Source organism: Dipteris shenzhenensis, chromosome 25 (assembly GCF_047967505.1).
Source record: "Dipteris shenzhenensis isolate YYH24624 ecotype China chromosome 25, Dip_SZ_1.0, whole genome shotgun sequence".
NCBI lineage: Eukaryota > Viridiplantae > Streptophyta > Polypodiopsida > Gleicheniales > Dipteridaceae > Dipteris > Dipteris shenzhenensis.
Genome location: NC_141620.1, coordinates 34,907,397 through 34,935,187, shown reverse-complemented (window position 1 = coordinate 34,935,187; position 27,791 = coordinate 34,907,397). Strand labels below are relative to the sequence as shown.

General features: G+C 42.0%; 1 protein-coding gene across 3 annotated transcripts; it reads right to left on the bottom strand.

Annotated features, from left to right (window-relative positions):
• Positions 1 to 6,577: 6,577 nt before the first annotated feature.
• On the bottom strand, positions 6,578 to 9,153 carry LOC147885799 (protein NRT1/ PTR FAMILY 8.1-like). 3 transcript variants are annotated; one of them, XM_087396788.1, is made up of 5 exons: positions 8,987 to 9,153; positions 8,596 to 8,813; positions 8,205 to 8,504; positions 7,984 to 8,095; positions 6,578 to 7,457 (listed from the first exon to the last, which is right to left on the bottom strand). In XM_087396788.1, the coding sequence occupies exons 2-5, from the start codon at positions 8,630 to 8,632 to the stop codon at positions 6,578 to 6,580; spliced, it is 1,329 nt and encodes a 442-aa protein (XP_087252914.1). In that variant the 5' UTR covers positions 8,633 to 8,813; positions 8,987 to 9,153. The 3 variants fall into 3 exon arrangements, with proteins under 3 accessions (XP_087252914.1, XP_087252913.1, XP_087252912.1); XM_087396787.1 differs by having other exon boundaries at positions 8,694 to 8,813; XM_087396786.1 differs by having other exon boundaries at positions 7,984 to 8,504.
• Between the last annotated feature and the right edge of the window lie 18,638 nt (positions 9,154 to 27,791).

The following is a 27,791-nucleotide window of genomic DNA, read 5'->3' as shown; positions in this document are numbered from 1 at the left end:
AAATGCAAAATTGTAGAAGGGTAGTACTAAGTCCTAAGTACAACAAAGTCATGTCCATGGTTGACTATATATCAATCTCAGCATCATCATCATCAGGGGTAGGAGATATCAAGATCGATGAGGTAGTGGAGGCATGAAGTCGGCAATAGAGTGCTATCGGCCACTCAGAGGTGCGGGGTCTTGGCACATCTCCTAGTCGTAGCTCTATGTCTGACCAGGGCTACTGTGACGCCCGTCAGTCAGGCTCCAACTCAAAACAAGGAGGGGATGTCCCCAAGTGTGATCTATGTGTCAACCCTCTGTTTGAGCTATCGGGTCACAGGCTCCGAGTCACAATCATGTTGAGGCCTCGCCTCATGGGGATCTATGTGATCTAGCTGGAGGAACTCCGTGATAGAGCTCTGAGAGGAATTAGCCGAGGAAGAAGTCTGCTCCTGTCTACGTGCTCAGAGTATCCTCTTGCAGTGTCTAAGTGCCTCATGAATGAAACTTGCAAAACAATGCTGGTCCAGGTAGGAGAGGAAACGGGCCAAAATCTCATAGCTATCTTTGAAGAGGCAGTGGAAACGCCCTCAGATCTCATAGTAAACAGGACACCTGAAGATGAAATGCTCCTCTATCTCAACCTCCTACATGTCACATAGTGTGCATATGCGCCTCTCCCTGGGTAGTCGCTTTGCTCTACCACTCTCGATGCGAAGTCTGTGTGAAGAGACCCAGAACTGCCCAAGAGAGACCCTTAGCGAGTGGGGTAGGTGAATCTGCATGTATTCTATTGGGTCAATGAAACCCTCTGCTGTGATATGTAAGAAGTGATCTCTGTAGAAGCAAAGCTTCACTGGGAGTTCGCTCGGTCCCAACTAGGTCCGAAATGTGTGTAGCTATAGTAGATCCTCATGGATAACTTGGTTGACCTCGTGTGCTAAGAGGGGAGAGAACAGAGCATCCATGTTGTATTGGTAGGGAGGTAGTCTATCCATGTAAAGCCACAGTCACTCAAACCATCTTTCTGTACATGCATACTAGCACCTCTAGTCCCCTCCTGCTGCAAGTGCCATAGAAGAGGATAGAGCTATCCATGGTAGCCTACTATGCCTTGAGGTGTAATCCCCATATTCCCTAACTCGGTACAGGTACGTGATGACCTTAAATGCGACATCTAGCTTAAAGGGGGTGACCCAAACTTAGCTTGAATGATCTGATGAGAAATGGATGGCTTACCACCATGAATCATCCATGATAACATGAGAACCTATAGCCACTCCACATAGGCCCACTGTGTATTTGACAAGTCTGGCCCCCAACAAGGGTTGTTGTACATCCCCGCTGGGCGAACCAAGGAGTCAAAAAGCAAACCCTTGGTCCGTGGATCTTAAAAGTGCGAATGAAAGCACTGTGTCTCTAGTCTGGCCAATGAAGCATACCCTCTGCTCAAGCGTGCCTACATCACGGGTCTCATATTGAAGCTGGGTCCGAAAAAGATAACCCCAAGATAAGTGTATGATGAAACTATCTCAACAGGTGACCCCTCACATGTGAACTGCTCCTGATGCCGTGATGACTCAAGATGTATTGAAGATCATGACCTTGGTTTTACCTAGGCTGAACTTCAAATCATGAGACTTACAAAAGGACTATAGTGCATCTAGATGTCTCTAGACCCCCTCTACGGAGGAAGACAAGAGAGCCACGTCATTTGCATAGAGTAATATCTAAATTAGCGTGCCTGCAAGAGAGCAACCTACACCCCCTGTGTCTGCATCACTGTCTCAAGCTCGTCAATCTAGAGGCCAAACAAGGTAGGCGACAAAGGACGCCCTTGTTTGACCTCGATGGTGCTCATGATCTCATCTGTCTATCCAGATCTTTCACGAACCCTTCCTAAAACTCTCTCGTAAAGTGCCATGATGGCCTAGATGATCTCCTAGTCATAACCCAAGTCCAGTAGGCGTCGTATGAGGTGGGCGCTCAGAACCATGTCAAATGCCTTGTGAAAATCCACAAAGCGACAATAAACCCTCTGCTTTTGTGCCCTTGCCTCCTCTATGATACATCTGAGCATGAGAATGTGGTCCATGGTTCCATGATCATGTTGGTTACCGGCCTGTCCTACTGCTCTAAGTCCTCAACACTCTGCAAATCTACTAACCTCGAAGTCAAGTACTGATGCATAAATCTTAGACATGACATGTCCAATGATGATGGTCCTATAGTTTTTCGAGATCATGGGATCCCCTGCCTTGTGGATGGGTGAGATAGTGTTAATGGTCCAAGTGTGTGGAAACCCTAAAGAAACAGCTTCATTAAAAAGCTTTGCTAAGATCGGGGCTAGGATGTTAATCCCATATGCAATGAACTCAATGCATAACCCCTCATGATCCTTCGCTCGGCCATCATGAAGTTTCATTACGGTATCCTTTACCCCTCCTCTAGTGAAGAGGGTGCAGGATGTGGGGCAAGGCATGTGTGAGAGATTAGGGACTGGCTGATTTGGGATGTCATAAATTGTGCATGCATAATCAAACTAGATCTGAGTGTTAGTGAGTGGTGGAGGGGACCGTCCTTCTGGAAATCTTTGCCATAAGTCCTTAGAGTTGTTACTAAACAAAATGTTCAGTAGCTCCTCCTCGTTCTGACGAACGAAGTCTAGTTTCTTCCTCTGTACCAGTCTACGGTACTTACGTAGCATATCTGGTGTGCTCTGAAGACTGTTTTTTGTTTCGAATTTGAGTTGACGGTGTAAAGTCTTACACTCATCATCGTACTAACTATTACAAGGTATAGGCCCAGGGGGTGGTGGACGGGTGGAGCGGTGGTGTGGGGGAAAGCATGAATGGCAGCCTCATGTACAAGGGTAGCACGATCCTCTAAAAGGGGTATGAAGTCAATATAAGTGAGAAGTATGTACAGATGGCTAGACTAAGAAGGTGAGGGATCCCGATCAAAGTGTATATAGTGGTAGGTGGAGTAAGAACTGAGTGGGGTGGAAGATGCTATGCGAAGAGGGGTGGAGATGCTAAAGAAAAGATATGTATGATCAGCCCCCGGGGGGAGAGGTGCTATAGTGAAGTTAGTGATGCGAGATGTGAAGGCAGGGGATCCCATGATGTAATCGACAATGATGGAGCCCCCCCCATGTGGAAAGCATGTGAAACCACCTGAAGCGTGCCATCTATCAAGACCATTACAGATAATGAGATCATAGATCTTGCCAAGGTCTAATAGGGCCTGCCCATAAGATGAGAATGGACCTCATCTGTCAGCCAAATCCTGTAGAAGACCTACCTCCTCAAGGTCAATATCTGGCAATAGAGTAGGATCATCTCTGAAGTCAAGAAGTGGTATTTGATGGGCCCTTGTCCTCGTGTTGAAGTACCCCACTAGGAGGACTTCTTCGCAGTTAGAAGAGTCAATGATGGACTGATAAAGAGCAGCAAATGGGGATGTCTCATCATCACCTTGAATATCTCTGGCAAAGTGGGAGGTCTTAGGGAGGAAGTAGATAACTGCAACAAATAGATCCTGGCTGTCTATGTGCCGAATCCATATCTAAAGAAATCTGGAATATGTATTTCTCTACTCTACTGAAATGGTCCCCAGAAGTGTGGATCTGAAAGGGACTACAACTCCACCTGAACCCCGAACTCCTTCTGTACCCCTCGTCTCATCTCTATAGGCAGACTCCCATGTATATCCACTGACTACTAGAAGAGGGCGCTCTGGACTCTAATGTGTCTCTGTATAAAAGACTATGTCGTGACCTATATAGGATTTTGAGAAGTTCCTTGGTTCTGACCATAAGGTACCATTACAGTTCCAAATGGTGCAGGACAGGGTCTCGGATATTTGAGTCCCTATGTAGGGGAGGGGACAGGTGCCCTTCGGGGGCTTGTAAGAAGTCGTCCCTCTCATACCACTGCCCACTTCCCCTCCTTTTGGGCTTGATCATGCTGCTGCAACAAGGAGCACCTCTTCTCAACCTATAGAGGTGTGAGGTCCTCATTCATAGAGATTGCTGGCTGATCTCAAAGGACATAGAGTTGAAAGTCATGCGTGAGTGTCATGGAATCGTATGATCAGGGGTTGCTCTCGGTTGGGATCTCTCCCCACTCGCCATGCCCTTTCTATCCTATGCCTAGTCACACCCAAGGTAGCAGCCACGAATGCAGTCGCATCTACCATCGGTGTAGCCTTAGTGCGTGGGATCCCATGTACTCTGATGTTGAGAGCCTTACTGGCTATCTGGCTGCTGCTCCATGAGGGTAGCCAAAACAATAACCCTTGTGGGTTCTCGTTTGGCCACATCAACCCATCTAGGTGTCTCCTCAATAGCAGATTGCATGCTCGCAATCTGTGCCTCGACCACCAGCGTACTCCCTAGGACAGTGTGTATGGCTATGACCTCCTGTCAGAGCTGCATCATATCCTGTCTGAGTCCATGAATGAGACCAGCTTGCTCCCAAATGGCCCTAGCCTCTGCTCCTGTATGATGCGGATCTGCTCCTAGTTGCTCCCGTGCGAAGCAAGTCAACTCCATCTCACACTCACGGAAAGTATGTATCTCTATGAGCAGGGTTTCACAGGCCTCTGGTGTATCAACCCACCCATGTCCAAGCTGAAACTGTGATGATACTGAGGCATGAAAGTGTGGGATTGAGTCTGAAAACTAGACGGTGACTGGGTGAACTAGGTGAGGAATGGAGATGACAGTGGAATGGATGAGGTAGTCCCAACAGGGTGTGGGAGCATGGGCTGATTGAGAGGGAGAGGGGAGAGTGAAGCATAATGCGAAACAGTGTATAACACCTCCGAAGTAGGGGTCATAAGCAGTGCGAGAGCTGTAATAGGAGAGAAGGGGAAGGGAACAACCGGCACCATGGGCATGAGTATGTCATTGATCGTAGATGTAGAGGAAGCTGAGACTGGAATTGGAGCTGAGCCTGAAGCGGGGGTTGAAGTTGAAGTAGAGATAGAGATAGAGGGCGCTAAGGCTGGAACTAAAACTGTAGCGGGAGCTGAGGTTGAGGTAGAGATAGAGGCTGAAGGGGCTGAGGCTGGTCCTGCCTTTACTGTCCACCCTGAGTCCACTTCGGTTGCAATGCATGTTCACATCCTCCAGTTTCAGTTGTGTCGTTTGCTTTTTTTTGTTGTTGTCGTCTTTCTTGGTTTTGTCTCCCATTTCTCTTGGACTTTTTTTTTTCCTTACAGGTCTTAGTGTCCAATCAGGAGCGGGTGCTCCGGCTCCCCTCCCATGATGGGAGGCATGCCCAGTGCGAGGTGGTAGCGAGGCAGGGTGGAAGCCTCAGTCAAGAGGTGGAGAAGGAGAAGCTAAGGTGAAAAAAAAAAAAAGGTTGAGGTGATGGAAGGCGGAGGGCCTAGGCCTAGTCTAGGGGCCTAGGTGGAGGGAGGTTGCTAGCACCTGCAGCCTAGTGTAGTAGCAGCAAGGGGGGGCACAGTAGAAGCGAAAGTTGCAGTAGGAGCAACAACAGCAAGAGCGAAAAGGGGGGGTAGCACCAACGGGTAGGGCAGAGCAGGGTGGGCAGAGAGGGGGGGGGTGGCTAGGTAGGCTGAGCATAAGGAGGGGGTAGCTAGGTAGGCAGAGTGGAGCAAAGCGAAGAGAGGTGGAGCAGGGGGGTAGGCTAAGCGTAAGGAGAAGAGGCTGAGCAAAAGGAGCAACGCCAACGTAACCAGCATAACTAACGAGAACAGAGAGCCAACGGGCTGAGCGTCAACGAGCGAGCACAGCCAATTAGGAGCAGAGCCAACGTAACTAGCACCAACAAGGAGCAGAGCTAATGAGGCTAATGAATAGAGCCAACATAACCAATGCCAACGAGGAGCAGAGAAGGAGGGCTATGGCGATGGCGAGATGGAGGTGATGTGCAAGGCGAAGGGAGGCGATGGTGATGGCAAAGGTAGCGTGAAGGCTAGGTGATGGCGATGGCGATGGTGATGGGGACTAGCAACATGACTAGGAGTAGCGCTAGCATGGGCAGGAATAGCACCAGCCAACTAGGAGCAGCACCAGCCAGCGAGAGCAGGAGCAACGCCAGCCTTGCTTCTATAGCCAAATCCAAGAGAGAGAGAGAGAGAGAGAGAGAGAGAGAGAGAGAGAGCTCTGTCCTTCTCAGTATTTAATCATAAATTATCCCCTTTACTATCACTGCTACCCCCAAATAGACTAATTATGCATGTCTATGACTTTTACAAAGTGCTATGGCACATATTTCAAGATAGTTCTCAGAAGAGTCAAGGCATTTTAGATCATGCACGATTGGTTTTGCATCAATAAAACAATACAATGTTTTTTTTTAAAGGGCAAGGGTGTCCTCTTTGGAGAGAGTATACAAATAAGACATACCTAATGTGTTATTAAACAAAAATCACCAAGCTTTTAGAAGTACCTCAAAATATATTATAGAAGAAAAGACAAGTTCTAGTCTAAACTTCTTTGTAGTGAGGAAACATGAATGCACTATTGACACAAACATTTGCTATATAGGAGAAACATAAGAAGTCACACATATATTTATTTGAACAATCTACGATAGTGCTTGGTCCACATACCAAATTTGTGCTAGTGATTTGTTTCTGGGGAGGATTTGGAATGATTCTTGAGTTCCTCCATGGGATTTAAACTAAGGAGATCCATTTGTTCCAAGTATGTGTAGTGATGGGCATATATGATATACAGGACTAAAGTGATGAACATTATGGAGGCCAGCAACCAATAGAAGTAATCAAGGTGCCCTAAATTTAGATCTGTACGAGGTATCCATCCTAGATACTTACCGTGGTGGGAGGAGATGGATGTGATGATGCTAACGAAGAGGGTACTTGTGTAGTTACCTAAACCTCGACAAACCAAGGTCAAGCAAATGCCCAAGCTCCTTACACCTTCAGAAATCTCTGTATAAAAGAAATCCATTTGGCCTACCACCAAAAGGACTAGGCTCACACCCATAATTACATATTGTGGCACAAGCCACAATATAGATAAGGTGTGTCCATGTTGAAATTCTTCTAACCTTTTCTTCTCCACCAATGCTGCCACCACCATTGCCACCACAGTTGCCGCTACCCCACATCCCATCCTTTGTAAGGATGTTACACCCTTGGGATTCTTTGTCCATCTCTTCATCACAGGAACTACACCATAGTCATACATTGGGGCAAGGATACTACCCACAAGAACTGTTATTATTTGCATTGACCCAGGAGGAATATTAAATCCTTTGGTTCCTACCTTACCATCCATTATTGCTCCTTGCTCCACAAATAGAGTGGTTCCTTGTGCCAATACAACATTTCCCAATATTCCAACAATTAACACTGGTATGATGCTTATCCAACCCTTTACTTCTTCTACTTGTGTGACTGTACAAAGTCGCCATGGATTGATAGAGACTAAATTTGTAGCATCATTCTCTGTAATCGTAGCAGCCTTATCTAACCACCTACATAAAACATAAAATCAACTTTAAAATGCTTTGAAAATATAGATTTTAATATAATCTTCTTGCAAGGAGTGTCAATCATGTTATAGATTCCAATTATACATTGGAGTGATCACTCAAGTAGCAAATTCATCTCATCATGAATCTAGATTTACAAACTTATTAATCTATAAGTGTACCTTCTCTTCTCTTCTCCCATACATGTTTAGCTACTTTTCATAATGATTCCATTGTGGTACGATAAAATGTACGCTGTGAAACATGTATACTTTATGGGGAACTACATCTTGATTCCATACATGTTCAGCTACTTTTCATAATGAATCCATTGTGGTACAATAAAATCTAAGGTGTGAAACATGTATACTGTATGGGGAACTAGTGCTAAAATGTTTGGGCAAACCAAATGGCGCATTACTCCTCATAGATAATTGAACTCCCACTTTATGCAATACATGGAACATACTAGTATACCTCAACTCAAAGCATGAGGGAAATTCCCTCGAAATGTTGGTTAAAGGATTACCTGAATCTATCTCTGTGCTGAATCTTGAGACATCCTTGGATGATTGAATAGTCCCCGGGGACTTCATACAGTAACTTGGGGTCGGACTCGACTTTCACCTTCATCTTGCGAGCTGCGCAAACGACAACCTGTATCAGGCGAAGGATGGGATTGCCTCCTGCTCTATACTGACGGCAGTATGGAGCTCCAGCCACAAAAACGGGGATCGACAACACCACTACCGCGCTGGAAATCCAAAAGCCCAACGCCCATGCCCCTCGATTTTCGATGTAGGTGAGTATTGTGAGCGCCGGCACTTGCCCCACGTTGCAGCAGACGAACATCCAATTGAAGTACGTGGCTTTCTCCCTGGGTGTGTCGAATTGATCCCCTCCCAGCGACGCAATCGCAGGCTCGTAGGATCCGCTCCCGACCGCCGTTACGTACAGAGCAACGAATAAGAAGGCTTTCACATCGCCGGGCAGATGTTGCGCGTGAGAATTCTCCTGCAAGGTTACCGCGATACCTACCAGCACGCAGCCCTGCGATGATACCAGGCAAAGATTAGCAACCTGGTTTTGTTGCTCTATCTTTGGATGTTAGCAGAAATCGCTTAGACAGGCAAAAGCTTACGACTGCGAAGATGATTTGAAACACCACGACCGTCCATAAACGGCCCCAATAGGCATCGCCCAAGAACGCGCCGATCACAGTCGTGAAGAAGAGGGTACCCAATAGATTTGTCAAATCGTTGGCAGCGCCTGTGTTGCTTTCCTTCCAAACTCGAATGAGGTACAGTACGAGATTAGAGTAGATTCCACCGAATGCAAAGTACCCACAGCCTGCGGAAACTGTCAATATGGCAACAGAACTGAGTACTATGTTTCAAGTGCTTCTACAGTCTACTTGATCGCTGCAAAGTTTGTTGAAAATTCGGAAAAGGATTTATGAAACAAAAACGTAGACTAAGTGCATTGGAGATTAACGGCAGTCCTTTATTTGCGGAACAGGAAATTAGCCTCACCTACTGTGCAAAATGCGCCTCTCCAGCCGCCAAAACGTCGAGTGCTTGCAACCGGCTTCCAACGCCAGTCCACCATACTGCCATCGCCAACCCTATGCTCGGCTTTCGGTTGACTCGACCCCACGAAAGAAGAGATTTCCTCGGTCCTCATATTGCTTGTGGGACGTAGGGAGCCGGGGTTCTGCAAAGCTAAAACTGCAGACAAAAATTCTGAGTACTGAGAAACTGGCTAAGCGGAGCATTAGTAAGCCTCGGAGGGGACGTGGAAGGTAGACATTGAGCGATAGAATCGGACAGATACAATTCTGAAAAACAATCTGAAGAGCATAATTGAAATCGGAGCGATACAATTGAGCGATAGAATTGGACAGATACAATTCTAAACAATCTGATGTGAGCATACGAGAATTGGCGATACAATTGAGCGATAGAATGGGACCGATACAATCCCAAATTATCTGAGCTTTCTGTTTCTATAATCTGTGAACGTTGGATTTAGAAGCGTGACGGCAAGATTCCAAAGCCAAGATTTTAAAAAAAAGACTTGAGTAGGGGATGGTAGCATGGGATGGTGCCACGTGTTCACTGTTAGATGCCAAGTTTTCAGCTGCATGGGAGCCTTCATTCACATGACCTAAGTTAGTGGGTACCACGCGGGAGTTACTAGGGTTAATCGTCCCTCCGGTGGACAGCATCAGTGATGACTACAGGAATCCATGGGCGTACGTCAGAGGCTGTCTCATGAAAAGCAATAAAGAATCTGCACGAGTGAAGCCGATTGTCAAAGAATCAGCTGAGATGGAGACTTGAGCTTTGAACACTCGGGATTCGAGGAACTCTCAGAGCGCTGTTTGCCATTGAGATCCTGTAAATATTTAGCAAGACAATTGTACAAGACCGGATATTCAACAGTGTAATTCCAAGCTCCATGCCAGCGTCATGTCAGCACAGGAGTCAGGAACTTGACAGACCTCCATAACTTTGTCCCTAGGCGGGTCATCATTGTGGGATGTCTTCGCAAGTGGGCTACTAGGTAAAGATGGCACAGGCAATCGACGACGCCTAGGAGGCATAGACGCTTTCGGAATTGGTTGAGGGTGATGATGTCATGGTCGCTGATTGCTGAGTTGATGCCAGATCATCGAAAGCGTTCCTTTTTCAGTTGGAACCTATGGGAAACTGGAAGCTGTTTGTTATTAGGGGGCGCTATACTCACAATTTTGTTAACAAAGTGTCCCACACAGTTTGTTGCCAAGTGCCCCCTTCTATTTTGGTTCTCTTTCACACACACACACATTCTTTTTTTAAGAACTCTCTCTTGGAAAAGTGAGAAAATCCCAAGTCCCACTTTTTTTGGCACTCACAATTTTGATCTTAAAAAACATGAATTTTGAAACAAACTTTTCTCAAGATATGTGGCATGAATTTGTGAAAATCACTACACTCATCAGTAGGCATTGAAGTTAGTATGATCAATAGGTACAACATATCACCAACAATAAATGGAAGATTTGGCTTCAAAGCCTTTATTAGTGCAGTTAAATTTGAATTTTATTAACTAAAATCCAGTTATATTTACTTGTTTTTTGTGCAAATTGCATTGTAGATATTGCTTGGATGCTTGAAGATTTGCCTTCAAATCCTCTGTCATTGCATTCATTTTTTATTTTCTAACACTAAAATTCACTTGTATTTGCTTGTTTTTTGTTTTTATTTTATATATTTGCACGGATGCAATTGATATTTTTCTTTTCAAGAAAAGGAGAATGTTCTTTGCTTTCAATGTTCTTTTTAATGCTCTTTCTTTCCTCGCTTTGCTTAATTCTCAATGATCCAAATTATTATAATTATTTTATTTTCATCATCACAATCAATATTTCTAAAGAACCACATTAGTGCACATCGATATAATTATATAGTAGACATGGAATCTGAGTAAACGTTCGGCCTCAAGATTTCAAACATTAAACAAAATTAACAAAAACAACATCATGAGTCAATTCATAGTTGGCCTTATTGCTACAAGAAATTTGGAATACTTTACAATAATAGCATCTACATTGGTCACAATGGAGTCTATAGACTTTTGTGATGCTTCTTGTCAAGGCTGTGATGCTTTGGAGTTAGGCTGAATCTATGACGCTGAAGACGCAGTATGAGCCTCAGGATAACCCAGAGCATATTCGGGCCATGAGCTAGTTACTGAGCTGTCTTCTATAACTTGTTAACGTAGACTCCACAAAGGAAAGGGAACTAGCTATTACTATATATTTCGATGCAGACACACCTTAATTTGTTTCTTTGTATGATAAAATGAAGTCTTATATATCTAAAGTCTTATTATCTCTTGCAACACTAGCTCGCAGGTTTGAAAGAAATGTAATAGATATGCAACCACCTAATGAGGATTCCCTGGTTGGAAGAATGACCAACTCAGTCCACGTTATATAGTAACCACAAACTATTACGTGATGGATTTGACTAGTTTCAATCAATTTCATTTAGTTTTTTAGGAATAGTTCATTGAAATCAACTTTGTACATTTATTGGAGAGTTAACTACTCAAAGAGAGAAGTTATGCAGCTAGTAATGTTATATGGACCTCCTACATTGAAGCTAAATTTTCGTATGTTGCATTACTAAACGAAAATACAAGCTAAACAAGTAGTTGTCTTCTCCCTAATTAGCAGTGAGAAAAATTTGGGACAACAATGATTGTATCCCCGCTCACATGTAAGTGGGTATAGAAAGGAATACACAAGAATCATTCTAGTTTGTAATCTTTATCCTGTCGACAACTATCATGCTATAAATTGGACATGTTATTGATATCAGTACCTTTGTATTGTGATATTCATGATTATATACGTTTAAGATTATAGAACTTGATACATGATATCTCATAGAGATAACACTAGTTAAAACATCAAATAAGACATGCTAAGGATCATATCTTGAGCTCAGGTTTGATTGGCCCGAAAGTTTTGTTTATACAGAGGGGATATAGAGGGTGTTACACTTAAATTAGAAGTGTATATCAGAAGGTTTCTTGTTTACAACTAAATACATTTAATCCCCTGGGGTTTTTGAAATACTCAGTATGTACATCTATTAGAAAATCCCAACGAAAGGGGACTTGTTAGAATGTTAATAAATTTCATGGAAGGTCGCTCCACCAAAAATTTTTATTGCCATTTATTGAATATTTTTGGAGGTTCAAGTGCCAAAATGTGAATTATTGCAAATCAAGTTGAGTAACATGGATGACAACTATGTGGCAGCATGGAGGCTTGCAGTCCCACGTTAAAAGGTCCTTGTTCTAACTTGTCCTTTATGTGGATGGATGTAGGTGAGTTGGCACACTTCTCTACCAGATTTGTAGACGAAAATTTTTGAGTATTGCACTCATATTACAATGGGCACAATGATTATTATTGGCGGGATGGAAGAGCACTTTTATATATCCTATAGCACTAGTTGTTCTTTCATGTACAAGTTTTGGATATCACTCATGATTTTGGGAAAAGGTCCATTTTTATATGGATATGCCACACATATGGATGCTCATTAGATAAACTTAGTAATCCCTATTTATGGCCACTATGATGTAGTTTTTGAGATGACATGTGTCTCTTTGGTACAAAATTTCCCCCCCTTTTTTGATGATATGAGGGATTTGGGTAAGATGAATGGGTGATGACAGATTTGGGGAAACACATGACTCCTTTCCAATTAGCTTATGTTTGTTTATGCCACTAGAACTTCATTGCAATGACAGCTATTTTTAATATATTTGGAACTCTCTGTAATGGATTTGGAGAAACTTGGATTGCAATAGACTTTGGAACTTGTCGCAATGGATGGGTGTGATTGTTTGAATGAAAAGGGCACATTTCTATTGAGTTAATTTTTTATTGAATTGACAGTTGAGGAATCCTTGAGTTAATGAAGTAAAAGGACTCTGAATTTTTCAAAGGTAATTGAACATGAGTATTAGAGGAGAAGTAGAGTAATAGGATGAAAACACTAGTGTAGCCATTATGAGATAAGAAAAACCTCATCTGGAAGGGCTTTCAGAGGATATTCAATAAACAATATTCTCGGATCAGTTTATGTCTAAAGCAGTCACCCCAAAAAAGAGCTCTCCACATACATATACTAATCTTTTATTCCCCCCACGAGTCTTATGCCTCTAGTAGTCCCATCTTCTCCAACTTGCATATCTACTATGGTATCTTTGATTTCCAAGAATTGGAGGGGGTAGATCCAAAGTGGATCTATCTCATCATTCTCTTGTATTTTGAAGAGCTCCTTAGGAGACTCCACATTGACCAATAATATATCATCCATGTATCTAAAGGGGTATTCAAATCTGAACAGTCTACTCCAATCTTTACCTCTCCATAGTTTTTTGATGAAATTAAACTCAAACCAATATAGATACAAATTACACCATAGAGGTGAACAAGAGAATCCCATTGGTATCCCTGAGACTTTTCTAAATACCTGGTCTGCAAGTCTCACGTGCATATTCTCTAGAAGCCAAATATTGATCATAATACAATCCCGTATTGACCAGGATGTTAGGATTTTACTTCTTCTGTTGCTCCATGAGGCTTTCTTTCTACTCCAGTTAATATTTAAGTATTGTTTATTTTTCTTTTCATAAGCCATGCCGGTGACATCTGATATAATCTCTTTTAAACCATATTTCCCTTCCAAATGGATATTTTCATAGCATTGACCAATATCTGCAGTGAAGACTCAGTATATTTCATTTGGTAAATTTAATTTGACTTTGTAAATGGAATTGACTAACCAAAATGCACTCACCATAATATCGGCCTCCAATTGGATTTGCTCTTGAAGATCCCTTGATGATCCCATGATGCGAACCATGCATGCTTGTAGTGCGAAAGTGATTAGTGAAGCCAATTTTGAAAAAACACAATGGTGGGCATTAGTAATCCATCTGAAAGTGTTTTTGTGGGATTTGAAAGTAGCCATGAGATAAGTTAATGACTGAGAGTCCAAGGTAATCTTTAAGTTAATGTTTTTGATATCCTTGACCAGTCGGTCCAGGTCCAGGATGTATGGGCTATCCATTGTTTTGAAGTCCCTACTAAATAACCTTTGCATTGCTTCATCCAATATAAACTTCTTACAAATATAAGTTGGAGTCAAAGCTGATTTATATGTGGACGTAATGAGAAGAGATGTTGTTAATCTCCTGACTTCTCTTCTTATAGTTCGGGTTTCCTTGGGATTCAATCCTTCTTTAACTTGTAGTTTTTTTTCCTTAGTCATTCTCTGTAGGTGATCTCTGCAAAACCTTCTAAACTCCCCCTCAATTGGGTTGAGAATCTTAAATAATGATGGACTCAGTGTAGTTAATTGGTTCCAAATCGACAATAATGTGCCCAATGTCCCCTCAATACTTAGGTGTTTCATGGGGATGTGTCCCAAACCTTTCTTGATATATTCTTTTAATGTGTTATCTCTCACAATCTCATTATCAATAACTACACACACGTCCCCATTCCTTCTTAATAAACCTTCTAAAAGTAATTGTTCCCCATCAGCATGTAATCTTTGACCCATCCAAGCTTTCGAAAAATCTTCAAGCAATGTTAACTTCCCTCAAGGTATCAACTATATCACACAAATTATATTGGTATAGAAACTCAATAAATAGTTTCTTAATTGAGAACAATCCAAGTAAGGGATTATCAAATAGTGCATGAATGAAGAGATTAGAATTCCTTCTCATAGTTACCAAAGTTTTCCTGCTATATGTGGTAACGACATGATACTTCACATATGGACTTCACATACCTGTCATCAATCAATCCTTATCATCATCAAGCAGATGTCGAACAGGAACGTTCTTAACCTTTGTATTTGTGTATTGCATGGTCTTACCGCCTCATAAGATCATTGATGGGGTTGTACCTGTGATTCTGGACTATCAAGATGTACTGAACTCTCTGAAGGGGGTTGCAATTCAATCATCTTACTGGAGTTTTGGACCCTTGGTGAATAATAGGAACTACGTCCATGTCCCCTTGTGTACCTGATGCATCCTGCTGATATTCCTCTACCTCTAGGTCCATATGCCCTTATAGGTAATGTCTTTGAGGACCGTAACATGAGTTAACCATAGGACATCACTCTTGGTGACGGTTGGGGTAATAATGGAGCCAATGGATTCTTCTCCAAATTCTTAACGGCTAACAAAACAAGCTCCCTCATATAGTGGAATGTGATGGATGCCTTGTAGATATAACCATAACACTAGCCTAATAGATCAAAAAGTCATAAAATATTAGTAACTTCCATCTCATGATTCATGCAAGATAAATGCTTCAATGGATAAAAATAAAAGACTTGCCTTCATAAAATAAAAGGGAAGAATTGAAGGCAGCTTTGAGTGGCCTGTTTGGAAAAAACGCTGGTAAATTATACAACATATACCAAATTCCATGATCGAACCATAATGGTTGTGCTCTGCACTCAATCTTTTCTTCAAAACATATGCACGATATATGGGCGGCCAACATTAAGGATGCCATTCAAGTATTTGGGTGTCCTCCTTTCGGTTTCTGATATACGGCTCTTACACCTCTTGAGAACACACCCACGAGGGAAGGGCACCTCCCTACAGCAAATACTTACATCGGACATAAATTGGATAGAGGATGATTATGCGTGATGCTAATATTGAAGCTTTGGGCTTGCCTTTTTACTTCCACCTTCAATGTCTTTGATGAATCCAAAAGGTCAGCTAAAAATATCCACATATTCGGAGCAAAAGGTGCTAATAAATTCATGTCATGGAGTTCCCAAACTTTATTGTCATATGCCAACAATTTAGCTTTCAGTGATTTGAGCAGTTTTAGTAGACATACTAATGGTGTATGCTCGTGGATGTATGGTTGTCGTTAGTGGATGTTGAATAGTTATACTGGATGTATTCATAGTGCTTGGTGACTTGTCGGATTGCCAGTTGCCATTGCGTTTGGCACTTTTCGAGCTGTTTTATTGGCATTTTTTGAAGCTAATTTGGGGCTGATTAGTTGGTTCTTTGTTGGCACATTTACGTTGCCATTAGCATGTGTTTTCAACCTTTACCATGGCCTCATCATCGAAAAATGCACTATTCAATATCAAGAACTTGGATGGCACCAAATTTTCCTACTAAAAAAAGCAGTTCTATAATATCCTTGTTTAAAAGAAGCAGGTGAAACCCATCAAGTTGAAGGGTGTGAAGCGACAGACATGGATGATGATGAGTGGGTGGAGCTTGATGATCTCGCCAGGTCGACTACTATGTTGACACAATCGAAGTCTGTGTAGTTCAACATAAAAGACACAAAGAATGGTGCTTATGGAGTGTGAAAAAACTTTGTGACCTTTATGACAAGCAGAGTGTGGCAAGCCAAGCGTATTGGCTCAAGAAGCTCATTCACCGAGGGGACTTCTATATCCAACCATCTCAATGAGATCAATACTATTTTTAGCCAACTTTTTGCTCAAAAGATTGCTAAATTTGAGGATTCGCTGAAAGCCATGTTTTTGCTTGTCACATTTCTTGAGAGTTGGGACACTTTCAGGACGGCTGTCAACAACTCTGCACCTACAAGTGGGCTTACTAGTGCTGATGTAGAGAGCACTTTGCTCACGGAAGAAGTGAATGGGAAGAATAACTCTGGCACCAAGAGTTCTAGTGCACTGGTAGTGTGTGGTAGGTCTAGCATGCGGGAGAAGTCTCGTGATAGGGGGAAGTCCTGCAGTAAGTTTAGGTCAAAGAGTGAGTGTTTTTACAATGGCAAGAAAGGCCACATGAAGAAGGACTATTACAAGTGGAAGAAGCAAAAGGGCAAAGGGAAGGAGAAGGATGAAGACTCCAAGAAAGAATGCAAAGCAAAGTCTAAGAGGCTAATGCAATGACACATGTTAGTGATGTGCCACATGCCAGTGATGATGGTGATGTACTTCTTGCATCTACGTTACCGTGTGCATTTCTCGCTATAGCAGTGGATGGATCCATAGCACAGGATTGGATCATCGATTTAGGAGCATCCTTTCATGTTACTTCGCACAGGGAGTTGTTTGCAGCATATGATGCTGGGAGGAAAGGATGCATATGTCTTGGTAATGACCATGCATGTGATATTGTTGGAGTAGGAGATGTCCAACTTGCATTTGCCAATGGTTCTGCTTTTGTCGTGAAGAATGTGTGTCATGTGCCGAAGCTCACCAAGAGCTTGATCTCTACTAGATAGCTAGATGATGGTGTCTATCATACTACATTTGGGAGCCAGACTTCAAAGATATGTAAGGGTTTGTTGGTTATAGCCAAAGGATCTAAATGTGGGACATTGTATTAATTATATGTCTCTAGTGTAAAAGATCATGTGATTGCCATCACCGAGCAGTTGTCTGTATCTTTGTGGCATCGTCGATTGGAGCACATCAGCAAAAAGGAATGGAAGTTCTTTCCCATTTGCAGTATGTTCTTTTCTTCAACTTTTTGACTTTACCATGTGCGAGCATTGCATTTATGGCAAGCAATTTAGGGCTTCGGATCCAATATCTAGTGGGAAATGGAAGACCAAACCTTTAGAGTTGCTGCATATTGATGCATGTAGTATGCCTATGTTGTCATTGGGCTGAGCATCGTATTTTGTTTGTGTTGGAAAATGTGATGGGGCAGCCAGGTGCTCAAGATGAGCAGGTGTTGAAATGGTCCATGAGAGTCTCGCATCCTCCAGAGAGAAGGTACAAAAAAATTAACCTTTGCTCTTTTGAGATGTACCTCTTATGAGCTAAAGAAAAAAAAACTTGGATCGTTATCACCCACCCAAAATCATTATTGACAAAGCATGATCGTGTCACTGACATAATTACATGATCACACTCCCATTTTTTTTAAATCTTTAATTTTTGCTATTTTGAGAGGGACTCTACAAATGAGATAATTGCATCAAAATTTAATTCTTTTATTCTAATTCTATTTCATTGTCTCACCCTGCCAAGAGTGTGATTACCCATAGCATGATTACGTCAATGTCATAAGCATGATCACCCTCGTGAGATCCCTGCTCTTGATAGCTCCTATGCTACTGCGAGTCGCTAAGCTTTCAAAATGCAAGAAAAGGTAACTGCATTCGAGGAGAGACTCTTGTTTTTCTTGCACTTAAAGAATTTTAGATCTGTATTGCTGTGTTACTATAGGACATACCCAATGCTTAGTGTGTTTCAACAAATTTCATCTTGTGTTGAAAGCTGGTCAAACATTTCTTGTGATTTTCAAAGTGTAGTAAGCTTGGCATACATGCTCAATACTATCATGTTTTTCCAATAGCCTTAGCGTATGGACCTCACTCAGTAGCCCTTATGATGCTACAAACTTTCAAAGTGCAAACAGAGGTGACTGAATTTTAGGTGAGGCGACCTTCATCTTGCATGCACCCAGACCATTTTAGACTTTAGTGCCATCTCAAGGCTAGGCATACCCAATGATCCATGCACTCCAGTGAGTGGAAGCTCGTGGAACACTTCTTGCACTCGCTCACCAATCAAAATGCCTTACACTCTCAGCAATTTTCAATAACCCTAGCCATTGAACATCTTGTGCTTTTACAAGTGTAGCACGCATTTGACGAAAGGCCCTGGAAGTACATGCATTTAAAGCATTTCAGAGGATTAATGTTGTGCTACTAGTGCACATACTCAATGATTCATTCTTTCCAAAGAAATTCCATGCAATGTTGAAGGCTCATATTCTTGAGCTTTTGCAAGTGCACCAAATTTATCATGCATGTTCATCACCTGGGGCGCCAACTCAACATGTAATATGTTACTACCCTCGTCCAAAATCCAAGGTAAGGGGGGACAAGGTCCATATATAATATGCATGGATTTCCTTCAAAATTTTCAAGTATGCAAGGGAAAAATATGAAAATTTCATGTCCCTCCTCCCACAAATATAAGGTATATATTTGTATATATTTTTCATAATATGTAAGGCCCAAAGGGGAGGGGGGGGGGGGGGGGGGGTCTTTTGGATGAGGGGGGGTAAAACAAAAAATATACTAAAATTTGAAAACCTATCTCCTTTCAAATTAATGTAGCCTTTTCATGTGTTACCCAAATTTCAAGGTGTAAAGACATATTTGAATAGGTTTTCTTACTAAAGGGAGTTGGCGCCCTAGGGTTCATCAATGCATTACCTAGTACAGATCATTATTTTCCATTAACCATGGCCTATGGAACTTGTATGTATACCTATCTCTCACACACATTCAACTCTATGTGTGTGTGTGTGTGTGTGTGTGTGTGTGTGTGTGTGTGTGTGTGTGTGTGTGTGTGTGTGTGTGTGTGTGTGTGTGTGTGTGTGTGTGTGTTTAGATTTAATAATCCCATCAATAATGAATGAACCATACAATTGATCCAATTAGTAGGATAATTATAAAAAGCAATGGTTTGAATGTTTTTAAAGGAAAACTAAATGAAGTAGCTTTTGACAATATTGCAATCCAAAAATTAGGCAAGAAAATCAAGAGGATTGGCAATAGAATTTTTCATTATATTGAGTTTGCAAACTTAAGCAAAGAATTAGTTCAAAAGTGTCAAATCCATCAGTTAGTCCAGGCTATGAGGTCAGGGTCCACCTTGTTATCGCTTTACCTACTAAGAACATGACCTAACCTTTCACATCCTATAAAAAAGATCAATCAACTAGATCATCCTACATGACTTTTAAGACTTAAGGGGAATAAAACAATTTGTTTAAATTTTTTTATAGATATAAATTGTTTTTTTTTTATCTTTCCATAAATATTTGTGGTAATTAACTGATGAAGGCAATTACATAATTAAAGGAAAGTAAGGTATTTTCTTGTAAGAAAATTAAGGAAGAACATGTAGCAAGGAAAATTGAATAGATTGGCAAAGGATTTAATAAAGGAAAATATAAGCCATAAAATGAAAAAATTAGACCAATGTTTAAGGGCTAAAAAAGATGACTTAGTCACAACAAATTAAGGAAAAGTTCTACAACATGGTTAACTATTGAACTAAGCATGTAAGCTCTAAAAATGCAAGCTAGTAATTTTTTGAAACATTAAGAAATGTGAATAGAACAAGAGACAATCTAACAAGAGAAAATCTAAAAAATGTTAAAAAAAGTTAATAGAGCAAGAGACGATTTAAATAAAAAGTGTAGAGGTAATTAACTAAAGATTACATTAAATTGCCTACAGGATTTAAAGGAGAAGAAGGTAACTTATATATATATATATATATATAGATATAGATATATATATATGGCAAACGAGTAGAGAAAGAAATAGAGAAATGTAAATAACTTAAAGGGTGTAAGAAATATATAAGCTATGTATCTATCTATATATAATGAAGTCAAGCTTAAAAAGGGACAAGGGGTAAGTGCATTAAAATAAAAGGAAAGCAACAAATAATGAAAATAAAATGGTCATATTGTAAGAAATATAGTTATACCTAAGAGTAATCAAAAGGGTAACCATTGAGTTAGAAATACGATGCCGAGGAGCAACACACTCTATGAACTTGCAAGGCAGTCGCGTTGCACACACACGATGATCTTGCGGCATGAGCTGAAGGAGCTTTGGAAGGGTTGTGTCCAGAGTTGAAATGAGAGTCGTCGAATCAGAGCCAAAGCCTATGAGGCGAGAGCTTACAAGGTCATAGGGAATCAAGAAGCTAAGCAAAAGAGAGGAGATCAAGTTAATGTAGTGGCAAGGATAATTCAATACCAAACTCAAACCATATCCACGAGCAAAGGCACGTAGCCACAGCGAGAGCAAAAGCTCACTCACAACTGGTCGGTACTCTAAGCAGACAAGCAGGGTGACTGTAGAAGAGAGATCCATCCATCAAAAGGGTGCCTGTAGTAAGGGTGGGCCAAGAATAGTGAAGTCAGAAGGGGAGCTCGTAGCCAAGGAAATAGGCTTGAGGCAAAGAGAGGGGTTTGCAAATGCTGAATGAAAGGGAGGATAGTAAAGCATGTCCAACAAGTGAATTCGTCCTTGGAGATCAACGTAGGCAGATCATTAAGACAACACAACATAAGTAATCCTTGCAAGGAACCAACTACGTAGAAGTTGTGAGCCAAGAAAGTAACGTTGGGATATGGTGCCATGAGCACATATTAGAGGCAAAGATATAGTATAGGAATTTATTAAAGTAGCCACCCTATGCCGTTTCTTAGGGCCTAATACGAGATTGGCACCACTGCCATTCTCCACTTGTACAAATGCTTAGCCTACTATTCTAGGAGGGGCATTCCAGTGATCATAGGAGAGTGGTGCCCTATTCCATTCTACAAGTGAGTTTGATGATCTCAGTGAAGCCAAAATTTTGAATTAGGACATTCCATTGGAAGAATGGCACTAGTGCCATTCTCCATTTTCCAATGGGAGAATGGCACTAGTGCCAGTCTCCATTTTCCTATTACAAAACCAAAAAATTAGGACATTCCATTGGGACATTCCATTGGGAGAATGGCACTAGTGCCATTCTCCATTTTCCTATTCCTAGTGCCATTCTCCATTTTCCTATTACAATGGAGAATGGCACTAAACCTATAGATTGACACTCCACTAACTACATGATGTGAGGATGTGGGTTGAAGACATCCACAAGGAGAGATGAGGATCAGAGGATCCCACAGGTGTTGAACTGTTCTAAGGCACTCTCTATATAAGAGGCCTATCATGTAATGTTAAGGTACACACAAACACACATACACTCAAGATTCTATTTATGAGTCCAAGCTAATCTATCTTGGAACCTAATTGACTTGAGGTATATGTCATGAGCAATCTCTTCATCATTTTTCTACATAGGTTCCATCCACCTTAGAGCACTCCATAGATCATGAGCCTATGCATGTTTTCTCATGGTATCAGAGCTTAGATCAGTTATAGGCTTGCCTTAGGAGTTCATGGGTTCTCCTAGGTTAGTTTTGGTTTTAGTTTTAGTTTTAGATTGAGAGTGTTGTTCTAGAGTATTCTTTGTGAGAGAAAGATCAAAATATAGCTTCTAGTTTGATCGAGAGAGAGAGAGATTTTGTTCTATCGTGAAGCTAGCTTCCAATTTTGCTCACAATTTCAGACTTCTACAAACAAGGCACATAGCTTCTAAGTGCCAGGGAAGGCATCAACGCCTTCACCAAACTCTGGCAGCCCTTCTCTTCCATAGTCCAGTACACAGGCATCTACCGCTACTCCAAAGCTCAATGACTGATTCGGGCTGCTATGGTCAACGGCTCCTACGAGCTCGTCACAGCTCTAGCACAACAGATCTAGCACATGGCTCCATAAACGGCACATTGGCCTCTCCAATCAACATCAATAGCCGCTCATCAGCAATGACACGGATCCTTCCATCAACTTCTATGCTCCACTGACAAGCCAACAAACCCACAGCAGTTAGACTACATTCACAGCACCACCCGTGGGGCTGCTCCACCGTCAACTACGTCTTCTACATTCCAGTGCCAATGGGCTGCTCACGGGCACCTCCTACAACAAAGCAATAGCGACTCTCTACAACAACCAGACACGACGGCTCTAGACCACTCCATAGACTCACAGGCAGCGCCTAAGCTCCATCTACGTCTAGCAAGCCACGCTCCTCCAGACGCCTCCACGGCCGACATCAGCACCCGCTACGCCATGCAACCAGCACTCGCAATGGTAGACCCGCAGCTTTGTCTCCAAGAAAGGCTCAAACCCTCGACCTGACCACCGGATGCAGCAGAGATCGTGAAACTTCCTTGCAAGTTGCCGACGAGAAGCCCGGAGCGAAAAGGCGTCTTTGGTGAAGCGAAGGTTTGCAAAGAGATACGGTTACCCACGTAACCTTGGTCAATTTAGTGACACATGGAAATACGACTAGTCAAGTCAACCCACACTAAGCCATGGTTAGGGGTGGTTAAGTTAGTGGGTTAGGTTCCGTTGCTTGGACCATAATTAAGTTTGCTTAACGTTGTGTTAACTCATTTGGGCCAAAAGATTGCCATGTGGCATAGGGCCACCTAAGCACCGTAACCCCTTGCCAAGCACAGTTTGTAAGCAACATGTGACTCCATGTGCCACATCATCAAAAGTCCTCTTCTTCCACAAAAACTTCGACAAGCCATAACTTCCAATCCAGGAAGAATTTGCACACGCTCAAAAAAGGAAAAGTGATCGCCTTTTTGAGCTCTATACACCTGTTAAGTAAGAATCATTGTTAGCAATTAGACACTAGCATTGAAGCAAAACGAAGCTCATGGTAAGACCTTTGCAACAAATGGAAAACCAGCACAGAATCGATGCGTTCCACGTGAAAATGTCGTACATATGACCATAATGCACTGTACTTTTTGTACTGTAAAAGAGCATCATTAAAACAATGAAGATGCACCTATTTTATAGCATATATTGCCACAAATAATTACTTAATTACGTCAAGATATACGCATCACTATTATCGGTACACTAATTCTACTTAGAATACCTATAAGACCTTGTGCCAATCATGGGACTTGAGGCCACTAAGCTTATTGTCCTTTGAAAATGCTCCTTTCAAGCAACGCATGTACCCTGTCGGTGTTTGAAAAGAGGCAATGTCTGCCTTGATTACTGCCTCCTCCCTCGTAGAGAGGATCCACGTTGCTTTCGGGAGGACAAATTTTCCCGAAGCATGCACTTGGGGCCACAAACAAGACATTCTATTCATATTCTCGCACTCCTCTCGAGTCCTTGGAACCAACCAAGTGTGCCCAAATGGTAGCCCCCACATTCTTGAAGATATGCATGGGATCCAAGAGATGATTGATTTGTAACTGACCCCAATAAGGAAGCTCGTGAAAGATCGATAGCCTCTTCATACCAGGAGGAGGTTCCTCTCCATTCGCCCTCCAAGCTTGAATCCAATCACTTGCCTTCAAATATGATGGTGGTGGATCAAGCTGACCTCCACGTGCGAGATGGTCGAGCCAAAGGTATCGAGCATGACCTTCATAAACATTTTTCCTCATATGTTTGGAGTAGCGTGCAAGCGATTTCAGAGCCGGTCCACAAACAGGACAAGCATGGTACCCACTTGTAACAAGTCCTGCATGCGTGCATGAATATGTTAGTACAAGACATGCGTGCAAAAGAGAGTAAAAAAAGCATAATCCCTCATTGTACATGTAAAGACATAACCACGTACCTGCGCACTCTCCATATCCTGGGTAGTCATGCATGGTCCACATCAAGATACCCCTGACCAAAATATCATTGGTATGCCTAGGAGCTCTGGAAATATCAAAGACCTGCACTCCTCTCCATAATATCTGTAACTCCTCTATCAAAGGTGCCATGTACATGTCCATGTTTTTTGCCTTGTACTTTCCTGGCACAAGTAGTGCAAGCATGAGGTGTCCATTTTTTATTGTTAGCCATGGTGGGATATTGTAATTCACCACGACTATGGGCCATGTCGACCAAGATGTCGAGCATAACCCGAAAGGATTCACGCCGTCCATGGCTAGCCCAAGATGTAAGTTGCGTGGCTCCCTTGCAAAGTCCAGCCACTGATTATCTATGTGCTTCCAAGCTGCACAATCTGTGGGAATCCTCAATGTGTGATCAGTGGACCGATGAGATGCATGCCATGTCATCAACTCCGCTATGGATTTGCATCGAAACATGTGTTGTATTCTTGCAATGATGGGAAAGTGTCTTAAGACCTTTACCGGTATCCGCTCACCCTACAAGTCATCTCTATATCGTTGTTCCCCACACTTTGGACAACTAGCCAAATCTTCATGCTCACGACGAAAGAGAATACAATCATTACGGCAAGCATGGATGGTATCATAATCCATACCCACCATTGTTAGCATCTTTTTCGCTTCATCTCTTGATGCGGGCATGGTATTTGGTGCAGGCAACATCTTCTGAAGCAACCTATGACAAAGACACTATCCAAATGATGATTCTCAAAACAAACAATATCCAAATAATGAGTCAAATTAATGCAAGGGCTAACCTCATTAAGGCCGAGACACTTGTATCCGACCACCCATACTGTACTTGTAGATTCAAGATTGAGAGACAAGCACGTAGTTTAGACATCCTAGCACCCTCATACAATTGTGTTGATTGCAACTCTCGCATTTTGACCTCAGACTCTGACATCACGTGTACGTGGGATGTAGTGCCCCTAAAAATGGAATCCATCATGTCGACCATACCCTCGTCGTCATCCGGGAGACTATAGTCTTGTTGAAAGTGAGGAGGTATATGTGTACCCTCGTCACCCTCCTCATCCTGTCATAAGCTCATTCGTGTAAATATAAGATCTTCTATTTTCTGGTATATAATAAGATTGCCAACTTAAATAGCTTTGACTTACCGATGATCCATCAACATGTGCAACACCAACGGGGGGTACTGGTTCCAGCTCCTTCCCATACATCCGCAAGTGGCGCATGATAATACGACGTTGATGTCGTACTTCTTGCTTGCAATGAGTGCAATGATAGTATAACCTCTCCGTAAGCCACTTCGTGCTCCCGAGCGTTGGCACATCATCGGATGAGCTTCGACTCGTCCCTTCCATCTACACTTATAAAATCACAACATAAGCATGAAGAGGAGATATTGACAATTATAAAATAGCATGTTTGAGCTTCTCTTGAGGCCATATAAAAAAAGTGACAGTAAGCGTCGCTATATAGCGACGCTCTGTTCCGTCGCTATATAGCGACGTTTTTAATTAAAAAAGTCGCTATATAGCGACGAATAAACGTCGCTATATAGCGACGCTGTGGGTTAAAACCTGAAACGTCGAAACGCGCGGCGTTTTGCTCAATCCATTCCCTAATCTCTCAAGTAAGCAACCCAAAATCTCCTCCCACCTATTTTCGACGACCTCCCATCTATTCCAAGCAACCTCCCACTCTATTTTCCACTCCTCACCCTTCTCCTACCTCTTGTACTCCTCTCTATCCTTTTCCCTCTTTGGTTTCTTGAAAGAAAGTTCTTCAAGAAGTGAGTTTGTTTCAACAATGTAGGTTGTTTGTTTGTTAGCTTTAGTTTTGTGAGTGTTTCTTCTTGTATTGCTAAACCTGTAAACTAGTTTTCATGCTTGTTTTGAAAGGATTGAAACAAAAAACGAGATTTCAAGAAAGAAAGAAAACTCACCTCTTTTTTCTGTATTTCTCTTCCTTCTCTTTCTCCTTCTCTCCTCAATCTCCTCCTTTTCTTGTCTCCTCAATCTCCTCCCTTCAAGAAGTTGCTTTTGTAATCTCCTCCTTTCACTAACATCTTATTTGAAAAAATGGGTTGTTTTCTCTCTTTTGTAGGGCCAGTCCACTACACCGAGCGGGACATACTTTTTCAGCTAAGTGCTTCCTCTTTTTTCCATTTATTATTTTTGTTATTTGCATTGGCCTGCAGCTAGCGCCTTAAGCGCTAGCTGCAGTGATGGGTGTAGGAACCCTCTCTTCCCCTCTCACTCTTTCCCTCTTCCCCCTTCTCTTATTCTCCTTTTTCCCCCTTCTCTTTTTTCCCTCTTCTCTTATTCTCTCTTTCCCCCTTCTCTCTTTCCCCCTCATCTCTTTTCCCTTCTCTCTTTCCTTTCCCTCTTATTCTCTATTTCCTTTCCCTCTTATTCTCTTATGCTTATGCTTCTCTCATTCCCCCTTCTCTCTTTCCCCCTTCTCTATTTCCCCCTTCTCTCATTCGCATAAGCTCATGCTTATGCTCATGCATGAGCATGAGCTTATGCATAAGCTCCTTCTCTTTTTTCGCATGAGCATAAGCATGATAAGCTCATGCATGAGCATGAGCTTATGCTTAAATTTCCGCATAAGCTTATGCTTATGCATGAGCTTATGCGGAAATAGAGAATGAGAGAAGCTTATGCTTCTCTCATTCTCTATTTCTGCATAAGCTCCTCCTTTTTTTCCGCATGAGCATAAGCATGAGCTTATGCTTATGCTTATGCTTATGCATAAGCATAAGCATAAGCTCATGCTTATGCTCATGCATGACCATGAGCTTATGCTTAAGTTTCCGCATAAGCGTTGCTCTTATGCATGAGCTTATGCGGAAATAGAGAATGAGAGAAACTTATGCTTCTCTCATTCTCTATTTTCGCATAAGCTCCTTCTCTTTTTCCGCATAAGCTCCTTCTCTTTTTCCGCATGAGCATGAGCTTATGCTTAAGTTTCCGCATAACCTATGCTTATGCGTGAGCTTATGCGGAAATAGAGAATGAGAGAAGCTTATGCTTCTCTCATTCTCTATTTCTGCGTAAGCTCATTCTCTATTTCCGCATAAGCTCCTTCTCTTTTTTCGCATAAGCTCCTTCTCTTTTTCCGCATGAGCATAAGCATGAGCTTATGCTTATGCTTATGCTTATGCTTATGCATAAGCATAAGCATGAGCATGAGCTTATGCTTAAGTTTCCGCATAAGCTTATGCTTATGCATGAGCTTATGTGAAAATAGAGAATGAGAGAAGCTTATGCTTCTCTCATTCTCTATTTCCGCATAAGCTCATTCTCTATTTCCGCATAAGCTCCTTCTCTTTTTCCGCATAAGCTCCTTCTCTTTTTCCGCATGAGCATAAGCATGAGCTTATGCTTATGCTTATGCGGAAAAAGAGAAGGAGCTTATGTTTCCGCATAAGTTTCTTCTCTCATTCCCCCTTCTCTATTTCACCCTTTTCTCATGAGCTTAAGTTTCCACATAGAGAATGAGAGAAGCTTATGCGGAAAC